Consider the following 15,491-nt stretch of genomic DNA (forward strand, 5'->3'; position numbering starts at 1 on the left):
TCTTTTATTGTTTTCATAAAGTTATATAGCTTGCGTGTTTATAGCGTGTAATTTTTGCTTATCTAATATTTGCATTTTCCACATTTCAATCTTTAAAAAATAACTTATTATTATTGGTCACATAATATTTAGGTTAGAGTGTTGACATTTACTTAGTTTCCTGATGGTTAATATGTGGCACTGTTTCTATTTTCCTTGCTGTTAGAAATTCTAATATGTGTTGGACTGGAGATATAGCTCAATTCCAGTAGTGGAGTTCGTGCCTATCATGTGCAAGACCCTGGGTTCAGTCCCCAGCACTAAGGCAGAGCGTGTATGCAAGTAAGCAAGAAAGCAGTGGTTTTACTAGAATTTGGGGTTGTGACTAATTTGATAGATTGCTCTCAAAAGAATTGTACCAGGATGTGAATGTGACCATTTCATTATACCATCTGTAATTTAGCGTTTTATTACTTTAAAAAAATTGCTTGTTGTTTTAATAGTAGGAAATGGCATCACATTTTTATTGTTTCTTAGTTGGATTGGTCAGTTGTATTCCCATAATAGTTATTAACCCCCCAGTGCCCTGTCTTGTAAACATCCTATTTGTGTCCATTTATCCCTTGTAAATCTTAATATTCTTACCCATTTCATAAACTCCTCATTAATAATCTCCTTTATGGTACTCTATTTGAATATTTTTTATCAGGTTTGTTGTTAAAGCATAAAGAAATTTGAAGGCTTTTTATAAATATTTTGCTGATTTGTGAATTTTTTTTCTTTGTCTAATTAAAAACCAAAAAAGCCTTCCACTCAGATTTACAAATATTTTAAAATTATTTTAATTTTATGATTTCCTTGTTAATATTATCTTTTATAGTCCACTGTGTTTGTGGATCACATGAATCGAGCATTCAGTTGGACTATTTTTGAGTTTTTGTCAGCAGTTATTTATTGACGCTTTCCTTTTCCTTTTATTTTTTCTGATTTTGTTCTTTCTAAATTTAACCAAATTTGAGAACTAGGGACAGAGCTAATTTGCTGGTATTGTATAACTAATGAGCAAAGCTTTACCATATATTGAGTTCTTATGTGTACTGTGTTCTGATTGTGTTATCATTTCTGTATTGTGTTTTTGTTGTCATTTTTGATTTTGTTTTTTGGTGATACTGGAGATCAAGCCCAGGGCATTGTGCAAGCACTGAGCTACAGCCTCAAACCCTTCCTATTTTTATGTTATTACCCTCTGTATTAATTATGGTAGTTGATGCATGTTTTCCTCTTAGGAAAGGCTAAGATCCTCTCTCTTTCTTCCTTTTTCTGTTCTTTCTTATGTATTTCTCCAAACAATCTTATATATTTTATTTCCCAAAATATTCTCATTGTAATATTTGTCAGAATTGATTTAATCCATAGATTGTTGGAAATAGTTGCAGCTTTACAATATCCAGTCAAGATGTGTCTTCTATATTTAGCCTTGGTTATGCTCCAGGTACCAACTAAATATTTGATTGAGTGGAAAGAATGGAGAGTGGCATGCGGTAGTGCATGCCTATAATCCCTACGACTTGGGAGACTGAGGCAGGAGGAGACTGAGTTCCAGCCCTGCTTCAGCAATTTAGAGAGGCCCTTTCTGTAAGTAAAAAGGGCTGGGATTGTGACTTAATGGTAGAGAGCCCTGGGTTCAATCCCTAGTACAGGGGGCAGGGGGTGGGGGTGAAGAGAGAATGATTGAATGAGTGAAGAATCTTTAGTTTACCATTTTAATCAAGGCTAGATACAGATCTCTCAGTAATGTTTTCCAGCTTTTTCCCATTAGGTCCTGCATATTTCTGCATATTTCATGTGAATGTTGTTTCTTGGCATTGTATATTCTTATTCATTCATTCTCTCTCTCTCTCTCTCTTTGTACCTGGGATCAGATCCAGGCATGCTTAATCATTGAGCCACATCCTCAGCCTTTTTTTTTTTTTTTTTTTTTTTTAAGAGAGAGAGAAAAAATTTTATTTTTTTTAGTTTTCGGCGGGCACAACATCTTTGTTTGTATGTGGTGCTGAGGATCGAACCCGGGCTGCACGCATGCCAAGCGAGCGCGCTACCCCTTGAGCCACATCCCCAGCCCCTCAGCCCTTTTTTATATTTTATTTAGAGACAGGGTCTCAGTGAGCTGCTTAAAGCCTCATTGAATTGCTTAGGGCCTTGTTAAGTTGCTGAGGCTGACTTTGACTCCTTCTGCCTCAGCCATGGGGATTACAGGTGTGCACCACCACTCCTGGCAGCATTATATGTTTTCTCATAATTTTCTAATTTTTTGCCAGCACAAAAGGAAACTGTAAGTATTTCCTTATTTATTTTGTCATTAGTTATTTAAAGAGATTCTGAGGAATCTCTTGGATAATTATTTCACTTGTCAATAATGATCTAGTTTCTTATTATCTTACAGTTTTATCTGTTGCTTCTGTTTTTTCCTGGAATTAACCAAATAATGTTAAAAAAGATTGCCAGTAGTGGAGCTGGGGTTGTAACTGAGTGGTAGAGTGCTTGCCTAGCACATGTGAGGCACTGGGTTTGATCCTTAGTACCAAATAAATAAATAAATAAAGGCATTGTGTTCATCTACAACTAAAAATATTAAAAAAAAAGACTTCAATTAGTGGTCATCAATAATTTATATTCTCATATTCTCTCTCTCTCTCTCTCAGATGGACACAATATATTTTATTTATTTTTATTTGGTACTGAGGATCAAACCCAATGCCTCATGTGCTAGGCAAGCCCTCTACCACTGAGTTACACCCCAGGGGCAGAGGGCTTGCCTTGCATGCACGAGTCCCTGGGTTCAATCCCCAGCACCTCCCCCAAAAAATAATAATAATTAAAAAATAATTGGGCTGGGGATGTGGCTCAAGCGGTAGTGCGCTCACCTGGCATGCGTGCGGCCCGGGTTCAATCCTCAGCACCACATACAAAACAAAGATGTTGTGTCCGCCGTAAACTGAAAAATAAATATTAAAATTCTCTCTCTCTCTCTCTCTCTCTCTCTCTCTCTCTCTCTCTCTCTCTTTAAAAAAAAATAATAATTTACTTTTAGTAACATAGCTGAGATTTGCTGTTGCTTGTCTTCTTTAGGGGTTGGGGGAATCTCATGATGCTCTTGTACTGTGCCATTTGTACCAAAATGGATATTTATGTGTAACAAGGTCCATATAACTAATAACTAATTTTATTTTAATATAATTAATATAACTAATAACAAATCTTATTTTCTCCATTTAAAAACAAAACCAAAACTTTACTCTTCACCAGCATAACATTGGCTGGTGGTTTGCAAATGCATGTTTGCATTTCTTATCTAGTTTTTAAAATATATTTTATAAGGAATGACTATAAAAGATTTTAGGTTGATTCTGACATTTTTACATTTTTAATGTCATTTAAAGGAATTTGTTGTTGCTTCATATCCTCATTATGAAAAATTATTGAACAGCACATATTGGGTGGTGTGAATGATGCCATTTAATACTGAGAAAGAAACCACTATGTTATGTTAGCCCATTTTATAGATGAGGAAACTGACTTAGAGCAGTAAAGTAATTTGTTAGTAGTATAGCCAGAAGTTGGCAGTGGCTTATGAAATAGAACCACATTTCAGGGATAGGTGAGTGGAGATATATGTATATTTATACATAACAATTCAACTTACTGTGGGATTAGGTTCCAGAAAACTCTTTGTAAGTTGAAAATATCACAAGTCAAAAATGCATTTAGGGACTGGGTTTATAGCTTTGTTTGTAGAGTGCTTGCCTTGTATGTATAGGGCCCTGGGTTCAATTCCCAGTAAAATACACACACACACACACACACACACACACACACATACACACACAAATGTATTTAGTGCATTTAATCTACCGAACATAATAACGTTAGCCTAACTTTCAATGTGTATAGAATGCTTGCATTCACTTAAAGTTGGGCAGAATCATCAAACAAAACCTATTTTATAATAAAGTTATGAATGTCTCATGTAATTTATTGAATACTGTACTGATTGTGAAAAGCAGAATGATTGGTATGGGTACATTATCACACTTTTGTAAAGTTGAAAAATCTAAGTTGAACAATCATAAGTCATATATATTGACATATACATACATATATCTGTATGTCTCATGAGCTTAAGGCATGAGAAAACTAATGCATTTTGAAATGTTTATGGAGTCCAGTAATACAGTACATAGGGGCAAATAATGAGCCCTCTCATTGATGATGAGTGTCTAATTTTCTTAGGGAAAAGTTTTATCTAATTTCTTTAAGACTGGATTATACTTCTTCCTAAGGTCACAGAGTCTGAATAGTTGACATATATGGTATTTGTAAATTTACCAAGTTTTTCTTCCACATTTTATACACATATTAGTAGGATTGACATAATCCATAGGTAATCCTGATACTATAGTCCATAATTTTACTTCCTACTACTTTTCTCTATAGGAATTCTATGACAACATTGAGCCCTTGACGCCCTCAGAATAAAGAACAGTAACTTCTAAGAAACCCACTTCCTGTGGAATATAGTGCATGCTTTTTTTAAACAAGACATGTTGTGGTAGAGTAGGGATTATCTAAGTAATTAGCCTCTGCCATGCATAGTGAAAGTACTAGATCCGTGTTTGGAAGACAGAAATGACAGCATACCCATTTGAAAAGGTAATATATTTTAACAATTTGGGGGACTTGTTCAAATAACTTGCCCCTGTCTTCATGGTGAGACTCCTTAATATGATAAGCCAGTTAAGGTAATAGGGCAGAATAATTCAAGAGCCACTGTCCTAGGTAGTATGAGGGACGAGTTGTTCTATTGAAGCTTAACTAATTTTTCCATGAAGTTTCTCCTTGAAAAGGAGAGGAAGAAGAGCGGTGCATGGATACATTAGAATGTTATTACTTTTCTTTATCTATGAATAGAAATGTTCTTAAACCAGGAGAGAATACTATCTGAATTTTAAAACTTTTTAGGAAGAAGCTTAAAAACTTCTTTTTGTACTCTCAATCCAACTCTAGGAATGCTTGAAATTAGATTCTTCCTTATGTTTCACAAATTAAATACCTCATTTGAAGCTTATTCATTTCAGTTATGCTATCTTGCATTTTAATCTGTCCTTCTTTCAGGGCTTCTTTTGCTCATTCTTGGCTATTTCTTGTGTTTGTCACCAATTCATAAGATAACTTATTTTTGTATTTGTAGAAAATTCTCAATTTTTTCTAAATGGAGTCCCAACGCAGTGTGATTAGAGTGTGAAATCCGTCCCATGTCCAGCCCTAGACCTCAGTCTATGGCTTTATTGTGTTTATTACTTGGTTATAGCACCAGAGAATTCCACCCCTTTTCCCCTTCTTCTTCTTCTTCCCCGTCCCTCCTGCGGAATGGTCCAAGTTTTGCACTCTTGCAATAGTAGTAGGATTTAATTTTGTGAATATTAAGTTTTTTTGTAAATGTTCTGTTAAATATGTACTTAAACTACTCCTTTATATGTCCTTAAACTAAAACTCTTCATTATATTGTGTTTTTAATGCTTAAATGCAAGAACAAAGTTAAATTTTCCTTATTAAAATGCAAAGCCTAGTGTCTTCTAGCCTTTTGAAGAGCTTTTGTTCATTATATAATCTGTAAAGTAGCCAGGAGTTCCTCAGAAGCAGGACATCATTTAGGTTTAATACAATTATGGCTTGTGTGTAAAATAATGTTGTGGCTTAACTGTTCATACTTTAGTGGCAGAATCCTTAGTTCAATTCACCTTAAAGGCTTTACCAAGGTTCCTGAGAACAAAAATGATTAGGCTTTTTGATTCTACCAAAGTTTACATGACTAGAAAGCTAAATGACACAGTTATAAGCATAGACCTTTTATTTTTTTCCCAGATGTTTGACAGTGTAAACATACATAAAATACATATTAAAGTTTAGATGCTTTATATTTTGTGCAATAAATTGAAGCCTTAAAAAGAAAACATTTCATTAAAAAAAATTCATTAGTTTTACTTAAGACAGAAAAGTAGCAGCAAGTACCAAGACATTGTGCACTTCTTTTATTTAAGACAAGTTACTCATTTACATCAGAGTCAGAAATGTAAGACTGGCTTTCTTGAATACTTAACATAGCTTGAATCACTAGTTAGGTAGGGGCATATTTTCCCAACTGTACATCAGGGTGGAGGTTTTCATTAATTTTAAGAAAATGCCAACCCTCAGCCAGCCAGCATGACCATAGCATTGAGCATTAAGAGAAATGAAACATTTACTTCCCAAGCACATGCCACAGAAGGTAAGCGAGTCTTTACATTTGCAGTTGTTTCTTCCCTCCGTAAGTTAAGGGTTGTGCTTTGTTGAGGCATTTCTGAGAAATTTTTTGGCATGCCACTAGTGATACTTAGGGTCATAGGTGTTGGGGATGATTTTGCTGAGCTAGTGAGGCTTGTGTTTGTAACCATTCCATCTTGGAGATGAATAGTTAGAGTTGCAGCTGCTGCTTCATGTGAATTGATGGTTTCTGTAGATGTATCTTCTGGATAGGGCACCAAAGCCTTATCAGCGCTAGTAAAGGTGGTGTCTTTGCTTAATGTGACACCAAACGTTGTTTCCTTTGTTCGATATTTGGGTATTTTGGTCACTTTGGGTTGAGTTACCATACTCAGAGAATTAATGGTGTCCACTGTTTGCATCCCACTTACAGTGAATAAACTTGAGGTAAATCCAGAAGGTGTGGGATATATGTTATGTTCCTTCAAGGATGATATCTGGTTAGAACAAGGAGTTCCTATCACATGAGCTTTTGTTTCCATCATCCACTTAAGTAAGTAAGTAATGTTTTGTTTATGGTCACATGACCACCTGTTATTGTGAAGGGTTATTTCTTGCAGCTGCAAGAGTTGGTCAAAAGATTGATCTGGAATGAATGTGAACTTATTGTTGTGCAGGTAAAGATGTGTGAGGTTTGTCAGGTTTATTAATGTTCCTGGAAGGATTTGTGTCAAGGAATTATTAGACAGGTCCACAATATGTAGTTTAGAGGGCATGTTGGTTGGAACTGTCCAAAGTTTATTACTGCTGAGGTTGAGGACCTCAAGACTTCTTAATGTATTTTTAATGAGGACAACCTTTTCCAGCATGTTCTTAGAAACATCCAGATATTTAAGGTTCCACTGATAAGCAGTATCAGATTTGTCAAGAAGTTTAATATTGTTGTTAGCAGCAGACATGTTCCAGAGAGACCGAGGTAACTGAGCAGGCAGGCTTTCAAGCCTGTTGTTTGAAATGTCCAGTGTCCTCAGATTGGTATATTGGGTTAACTGGTTATGCAGATCAGTAAAGTGGTTATAAGACAGGTTTAAATGTATAATGTTCTCTTGGAGTCCGGATGGTAATGTAGTCAAGTTTCTGCCTGAACAGTCCACATGCCTGTGTCTCTCTGTACATATACATTGGAGAGGACAAATGCATAAAATACCAGGTGTGAGAAACAGGAGGATGAACAGGCAGGGAGACATTTTCAATATCTGATATTCCATCAAAGCCTGGAAACAAACAGATACACCCTTCTTTTAATATGCAAATACAATTTAGGCATCTGCATGGGTCAGTTAGCATTAGGCAAAATTTTCAATAAACCTCCTTGTTGTTGAGTCTTTTTATAATTGTTCCAGTGATTAAACTAACAAAGCTGCCCTTCATTTATAGTCCAAATGCCTAATCCTTCAATTGGGGCTATGTTGGTTGAGAGAGACTCCCCCCCCCCCCCACCACCACCACAAACACACTCTTTCCTGCATTTTCTTCTTTATTTTCTCTCTCCTTTTACCATTCTTTTTTCATATTCATCTTCTCAAAGTCTTAATATGATAAATAGCATTATCTGCAAATAGAGTTGAAGTCTTAAGCTATTACTGTGTTTGATAATATGCTTTCTTATTCAGATGAGAAAAAATGGCTGTCGTGTCGGTTTTTTGGGTTGTTTTGTTTTTTAATCTCTGCAGTAATGTAAGAATCAATGTGTGTGTGTACGATGAGATTTTATTTAGATATTAAACAATTTTTGAAATTTCATTTTTTTAAGGATAAATATCCTTGTAAAAACATTTCAAGGCACTTGAAAAATCCAGACCAACACCATACCTCACATTTTGTAAAGTGTGTGGGTTTTTTTTCCCTGTGTATTTCAGTACCAATTCTATAGGAAAAAACATGTATATTTACAAAGTGAATGCATATTAAAAAGACAACCCTCAACTGATACTGCAGCAAATCCCCGTGCATGCACTTGCTATTGAATATATATTCAATCCTAATGTTGACTTTTTCTTAAAAAAGAAAAAGGAAAAAAATTCTGAAGTCCATCTCTTACTGATTTAAATAACAGCTTACCATAGTGTCGTCTTCAACATCAGCATCTCGTTTTCTCCGGGACACTTGAAGCTTAAAGGTCGTCTTGTTCTGGAGAGTGGAACCGTTTCTGGCTGTGGGCTGTGCTTGCCTGCTCAGCTGCATTGTGTTGCTGTGAGCTGAAGCTCTGCAACCACCTGATCAGTACCACATAGGAGGACTGCAGAGCTGTCATTGGTGCTGACTCAAATTTATTTCAAGAGGTGCACACGCAACAAAATGGACAAAAATTTTTTAAAAAATTTATAGCATTGAGCATACTTATGTATCTCAGATTTGCTATAGATTGGAATACCTCATGTAAATTAGAGCTGGCCTTTCCTCCTTTCTGTGTATTTATCTGTGGAGCTTGGGCTTCACATTTTAGCAGCTTCCTTATTAACATTCAACTGTGCTTCTTTTTAATGCCTCTACTTTCTTTTTACATATTGAAAAATGTGGAAAATAGATTTGACCTTCCTTGTAAATGGATTTCTAAGATACTGATTTAACTCTTTTTTATTTCTCCATTTTTGTGTTCTTTTCTAAAATGATAAAACTGTCATGTTACCTTTTAAGATATCATGATATAGTGTGGTGATTATTATATTTAATCAGCTTTTCATATTTATCAACCACTTAAATGTTTCAACTTCTCTTTTAAGGAGGTACAGAAGTAATTAATTAGGATTATTTATCTTTATTTTTCTGATACAAAGGATCATTTGACCCAAGATACACACAAGGCATTTTATTTTTGCTTTTTATTTTGCAGTGCTGGGAATCAAACCTAGAGTAGGCTGCACTTAAAATGAACACCTTCTGCTTTTAATTTTCATTTCCCATGATAAAAATAAATGTTTTCTATTTTGTGTATTTGGGGTTAAATATTTTTCTTCATGAAACTTACTGTGGATAGTAAGTAAATATAAGTGTTGTTTTCTCCAGAGATATTTTTGGTGCTATGTGAATGATCATTCATTTAGTTTTATGTTTTAGAAATAAAAGTGTTGCCAGACATAGTGATACACGCCTGTAATTCCAGTAGCCCAGGAGGCCGAGGCAGGAGGATTGCAAGTTCAAAACCAGCTTCAGCAACTTAGCAAGACCCTGTCTAAAAAATAAAAATATAAAAAGGACTGGGGATGTGGATCAGTGGTTAAGTACTTCTGGGTTCAATCTCTGATATAAAATTAATAATAATAATAATAATAGTATAAATTTCAGAAGATTTATTAAGACTTTATATTTTATCTTTCTGAGACAGTTTTAAATTTAAAATTACATGACGTATGTGAAAAAGAAAACACATGAATGTTATAAAATGAGATTAGATTTAAGAAAGCTTTTACTCCATCCCTTAGTGGATTGATTGTATAATAATCTAAATTTGAAATCTAATCAAATCTGATTTCCAGGATGTCCAGTTTATCTTAGAAAAGAAAGCAAGTTATGGTATATTCATTGCCAAATTCTCATCATTTGAAAACCAACAAATATTAAAAATTAATTAATTAAAAATTATTTTGAGATAGGGTCTGGCCTAGTTGCTTAGATTGGCCTTGAACTTATGATCCTCCTGCCTCAGCCTCCCAAGTCACTGAGATTATAGACATATGCTATTATGCCCAGTTTGTAGCTTATTTTCTTAGAAAAGAGACTATACTCTAGAAGTATAAACATTAATATAAAATTAATGTTTCTAAAAATGTATCTACATTTTAATCTGCAACATCAGAAATTTATTATTGATTAGGTGCTTTATTTTCACTTTATTTTGAGGGTTCATTTGGACCCTAGATTCTTTCTATGGATTTCGGAAACCAGTCATCAGTCATAGTATTTAAAAATGAACAGGTTTGACCAGGCATGGTGGCACAACCCTGTAATCCCAGCTGCTAACGTGGCTGAGGCAGGAGGATCGAAAGTTCAAATCCAGCCTCAACAACAGTGAGCTGCTAAGCAACTCAGTGAGACCCTGTCTCTAAATAAAATATACAGTAGGGCTGGGGATGTGGCACAGTGGTTGAGTGCCCCCTGAGTTCAATCCCCGGTCGCCAGGCACAGTGGCACATGTCTCTGTAATCCCAGTGATTGAAGATACTGAGGCAAAAGGATCATAAATTCTAAGCCAGTCTGATCAACTAAACAAGACCCTGTGTCAAAATAAAATTGTTTTTAAAAAAGGATTTAGGGCTATACTCACTGGGTTCAATCTCCAGTACTGGGAGAAAATGTGTTAAAAATACTACATACAGCAATATTGTTGTGGAAATAGAGAATGGGTTGCTTTTTGACATTTAAAATTCTCTCAGTTTGTAGATACACTATAACATTGCAAGGTATGTTACTAAGGGTCAATTCATTAAACACTTAAATTTATCCATTTTAATTTTACATCACTGTGGAAGTAGAGTTAACCACTCCCATTCGCTAGTACTTGCATTTGAAAGAAGGAAATGTTGTGTCATTAACTAATAGATTCAAATGAATTTAGGTTTAGTCTGTATCAGGATTATTAGGTTTCACTGCATATAATATAAACTTTTAATGCAATGGTTGTGACAGTGTGTTATTTCAACTTTGGGGACATGCTTTATTGTTTCATTTTATTCAGAGATTTCTATGAAATTCTCAAAGAAAAAGGGGGATCATTTCAGTGTGTTATGTTCTTACACTTTTAGAAATTCTCATGATATAAAATAATTCTATATTACTATTATTGAAAGTAGAGTAGTTCTTTATAGTATTTATTGTTTTTTAACAGCTTATTTTAGATTACTATTTAAACACATAAGTTACATTTTTAGAGTCAGCTGAGGTAAAAAATTACATCTATGTGGACAACTATTCTATATTAAGCAGTAAATTAATTTACATGTTCTTTGTTCTTCTGTGTACTAGGATATATTACCCCAACTTGGCAAAAGATATGAAAGACCACCAGCTGGGAAATGGCTAGCTCATGTTAATCAGTAGTTTCAGTATTCCTTTATTTCTTAAGTTGATCTGAAATAATCAAAAGTCAGAGGTCTATCTGGTTTTGATTGATTGAATATCCCTTATCTGAAACGCATGGGACTAGAAGTGTTTCAGATTTCAGAGTTTCTTTGTGTGTGGGTTTTATTTTTTTAATATGTGCATACACTTTACCAGTTAAGTATCCCTAATCTTAAAAGCTGAAATCTGAAATCTCTGAAATCCAAAACTTCTAGTAAGAATATAGCATTGGATTTTTGGATTAGGGGTTCTTAACCAATAATATAGTTAGGTATATTGACTAAACTTCTTTCTGAAAACAAGAATACTCAATGAAGTATTTTAAAAGCCTGGAAAAGCTGGGCATGGTGGTGCACACCTGTAATCCCAGCAGTTTAGGAGGCTAAGGCAGGAGGATCATAAGTTGGAGGCCAGCTTCAGCAATTTGTCAAGCCCTAAGCAACTTAATGAGACCCTGTCTCAAAATAAAATATAAAAAAGGGCTGGGGAAGGCTGGGGTTTTGGCTCAGTGGTAGAGCGCTCGCCTAGCACATGGAAGGCCCTGGGTTCGATCCTCAGCACCACATAAAAATAAATAAAATAAAGGTATTGTATCCAATAACGACTAAAAAATATTTTTAAAAAAAGGGGTGGGAGGCGTGCTGGGGATGTGACTCAGTGGTTAAGTGCTTCTGGGTTCAATCCCTGGTACCAAAAACAAAACAAAAAAATATGGAAGGACTGACAAAATAGAAATTATCATATCAAAATCCAAGTGCATCAGTGTCTTCACCCATTTTCCCACTCCTTTTTTCCCTCCAGTTCTCTAGATGTCCTTGATTCTGGATTAATCTGTTTGCTTCTTTAGAAGGATTTAATTTGTTCTTCTGCCTCCTGTATTTCCTATAAATGATTCCTAACAGTATTAACATAATTGCTTAATTATCATCATCCCACAGTAGTTTTAAAATAATACCAGTACTGCTATAACTGGATTACAAACTATTGAATAAAGTTAAAGATTTCTTTGTAGCTGCATTCTTGGAATATATTTCACTAATGGCATATAGGCAATTGTGGATTGTTTTTGGTTTTGGTATTTGTCACTAAGCTATATCTTCAGTCATTTTCTTTTTTTTAAAACAGGATCTCACTAATGTTGGTGAGGCTGGCCTCAAATTTGAAATCCTCCAGTCTCAGCCTCATGAGCTGCTGGGATTTACAGGCCTGTACCACCATGCCCAGCTTCAATTCTTGTGTTCTAATATAACTTGAAATAATTATTTTCTTTCTTTTTTAATGTTTATTTTTCAATTGTAGGTGGACACAATATTGTTATTTTATTTTTATGTGGTGCTGAAGATCAAATCCAATGCCTCATGCATGCTAAGCGAGCACTCTACCACTGAGCCACAAACACAGCCCTAATTATTTTCTTTATATTTCTGTATCACCAACTTGATATATAGTTAGTGTTTTAGTTAGCTTTTTCGATGCTGTGACCAAAAGACCTGACGAGAACAATTAGAGGAGGAAAAGTTTATTTTGGGTTCATGGTTTCAGAGATCCATAGAGGGCTGGCTCCATTCCTGAGGGCCTGAAGTGAGGCAGAACATCAGGTCAGAAGTGTGTGACAGAGGGAACGACTCAAAACAATACAGCAGGAGCCAGAGAGAGACTCCACTTTCCAGATACAAAATATATGCCTCAAAGGCACACCTCTGGGAACCTCCCTTCTCCAACCACATCCTGCCTACCTTCAGCTATCACTGGATAGTTAATCCTTAGCAGGGGATTAATTCTCTGATTGGGTTAAAGTTCTCATAACCCAGCCATTTCACTTCTAAGTTTTCTTGCATTGCCTTTGGGGGACACCTCACATTTAAATCATAATCGGTTCATTTATTTTTCAGTTTGGGTTTTTAGGGATCACTCAAGTCAAAATTATGCAACAAGAAATATTGACAGAAATCTTGCTTCTCTGACTGCTTCATCCTATTTCTTTCCTTCCCCTATTGGTGACTATTTTTATTAGCTTTTAGTTGTCTTTTAACAGTATTTCTTTTTACAAATGTACAGAAACACATGTGTATGTGTATTTTATGTTCTTATCCCCCCCTTATGTGAAAGGTTGCATACCATATACACTGTTATGTAACTTAGTTTCTTCTTTTTTTTTTAATATTTTTTTTTTTAGTTGTGATGGACCTTTATTTTATTTATTTTTATGTGGTGCTGAGAATTGAACCCAGTGCCTCACACTTGCTAGGCAAGAGCTCTGCCACTGAACCACAATCCCAGCCCATTTTTTCCCACCTTAATAATTATTTTGAAGATCTCTCCATCTTTTTTTTTTTAAAGAGAGAGGGAGAGAGAGATAGAGACAATTTTAATATTTATTTTTTAGTTTTCGGCGGACACAACATCTTTGTTTTGTATGTGGTGCTGAGGATTGAACCCGGGCCGCACGCATGCCAGGCGAGCGCGCTACCGCTTGAGCCACATCCCCAGCCCTTTCTTTAGTATTTTTAATAATGCTTTTATTTTTTGACTTTTGTAAGTTTTATGTAAATCTTTCTTTTCTTTTTATTGCTTTTAGTTGATTCTCAGCTAGGAAAATGTTGTCCCACCTCCAGATTATAAAGGAATTCAGCTTTATTTGCTTGTTACGAAAATAATTTCATATTTTGTGTGAAATGTGGCTCCCGTTTTGTCTGATTGTCCCAACACTTTTTCCCACTGTTGATATTTGAAGTCTGTTTCTGAGCTTTTGATTCTGCCCCATTGATCTGTTTGTTTAATCATATGCCAGAACTATAGTGTTTTAATTATGTTGGTGCTCATGTATTTTGCTACTTTACTTTTTGGTTAGAATTAGATAATATCAACAATTTCAGATTACTCTTGTCTGAGTCATTGTGTCCCCACAACCTCCACCATCACCAAATAGAATACTTGTTTTATATATATGTGCACGTGTGTGTTTATATATTAGTGAATAAATTGGGTGTTCTTTGGTTCTAGATTGAGGGAAAGAATGTTAGATCAGGAGCGAACTCAGCTTTTGGTACTATTTCTAACAGGTCTGTTGCTCTCCCTGGTCCTGTTTTCTCAGCAGTTAACAAACAAAAAAGAATTGAATTAGATGGTCTTTAGCTTGTTTCTGAATCTGGTTATTGCAGATCTGGTAAGAGCACCACTGGTATGTGGTATGACAGTCAGTCTACTTTTATTCCCTTGAGCCTTGTCCTTTGCTGTTTTTATGAAATAAACTCTTTCTTCTGGATCCCAGTTCTTTAACCTTTTGCTGAAGTTTTTCTTTGTTCCAACATTTTCGTCTCTCCTGTGTTTCTCATATTAGCTTCCATTTCATCCTTCTAAGTAAGCAAGGATTACAACTATTTGGCCATTTAGTTTCCTCTGCCCTCAGTAGGGGAACATGGCATGCAGTAAACATGAATTGTTTTTCCCAGCAGAGAATTTCTTTTAAAAAACAAAACTTCCCAGCTGCTGTCAGTAGTCTTTTCTTCTGTTGTTCAAAGAACCGAAAGAAAAAACTTGCCTATAGTATTTGAAGAAATCAAACAAAACTCTGATCTGGTCATCAGCTCCTATTTTATCTAAAGAGTTTTTCTTTTTCTATATTTCCCATCCTTTAAGCAGTCAAGAAGGAAGGTGTTGACAAGGACAAAAATGTGGAAAGAGCCCTTTAGGTAACTAACTACCTTGTATGTGAAATTTATGGGTTATGATGATTCAAGGTATATCAAAGACTTGATTAAAGATAAACACATCTTATCATTTACCATAACCAAAATATTTAAAATTCCAAAGAATAGCAAGAAATTCTTCAACTCCTGATAGCTGCTGGGTAAATTAGCCCTAAAAATGCTAAGTTAGAAAAACACACATAAAAAAACTTTTTAGTTAGAAAAGAAGAGAACCAATTCAATATGATGATAAACATCGTGCTTATTCAGGAACAGTAAGTAGCTTGAAGAATGCTTGCTGGATAAAAAGTGTTAATGATCAGCAAGAAATGGCTTGGAAGATTAAAGGACTAATGTTATATAGAAAATTCCAAAGTCTAAAAGCCTTATTATTTTTTTTATTAA

At 35.0% G+C, this 15,491-nt stretch overlaps 2 protein-coding genes across 7 annotated transcripts in view; one reads left to right on the top strand and one right to left on the bottom strand.

Annotated features, from left to right (window-relative positions):
• Nucleotides 1-15,491, top strand: part of NF1 (neurofibromin 1) — a 249,204-nt gene that overhangs the window by 161,103 nt on the left and 72,610 nt on the right. The window lies entirely within an intron of this gene.
• On the bottom strand, nucleotides 6,228-7,652 carry OMG (oligodendrocyte myelin glycoprotein; the record flags this gene model as incomplete). Its single annotated transcript, XM_081272794.1, has 1 exon — nucleotides 6,228-7,652. Exon 1 carries the CDS (start codon nucleotides 7,545-7,547, stop codon nucleotides 6,228-6,230), a length of 1,320 nt encoding a protein of 439 aa, XP_081128920.1. The 5' UTR covers nucleotides 7,548-7,652.

The sequence above is a fragment of the Spermophilus citellus genome, assembly GCF_964194105.1.
Source record: "Spermophilus citellus genome assembly, chromosome: 17".
Classification (NCBI taxonomy): domain Eukaryota; kingdom Metazoa; phylum Chordata; class Mammalia; order Rodentia; family Sciuridae; genus Spermophilus; species Spermophilus citellus.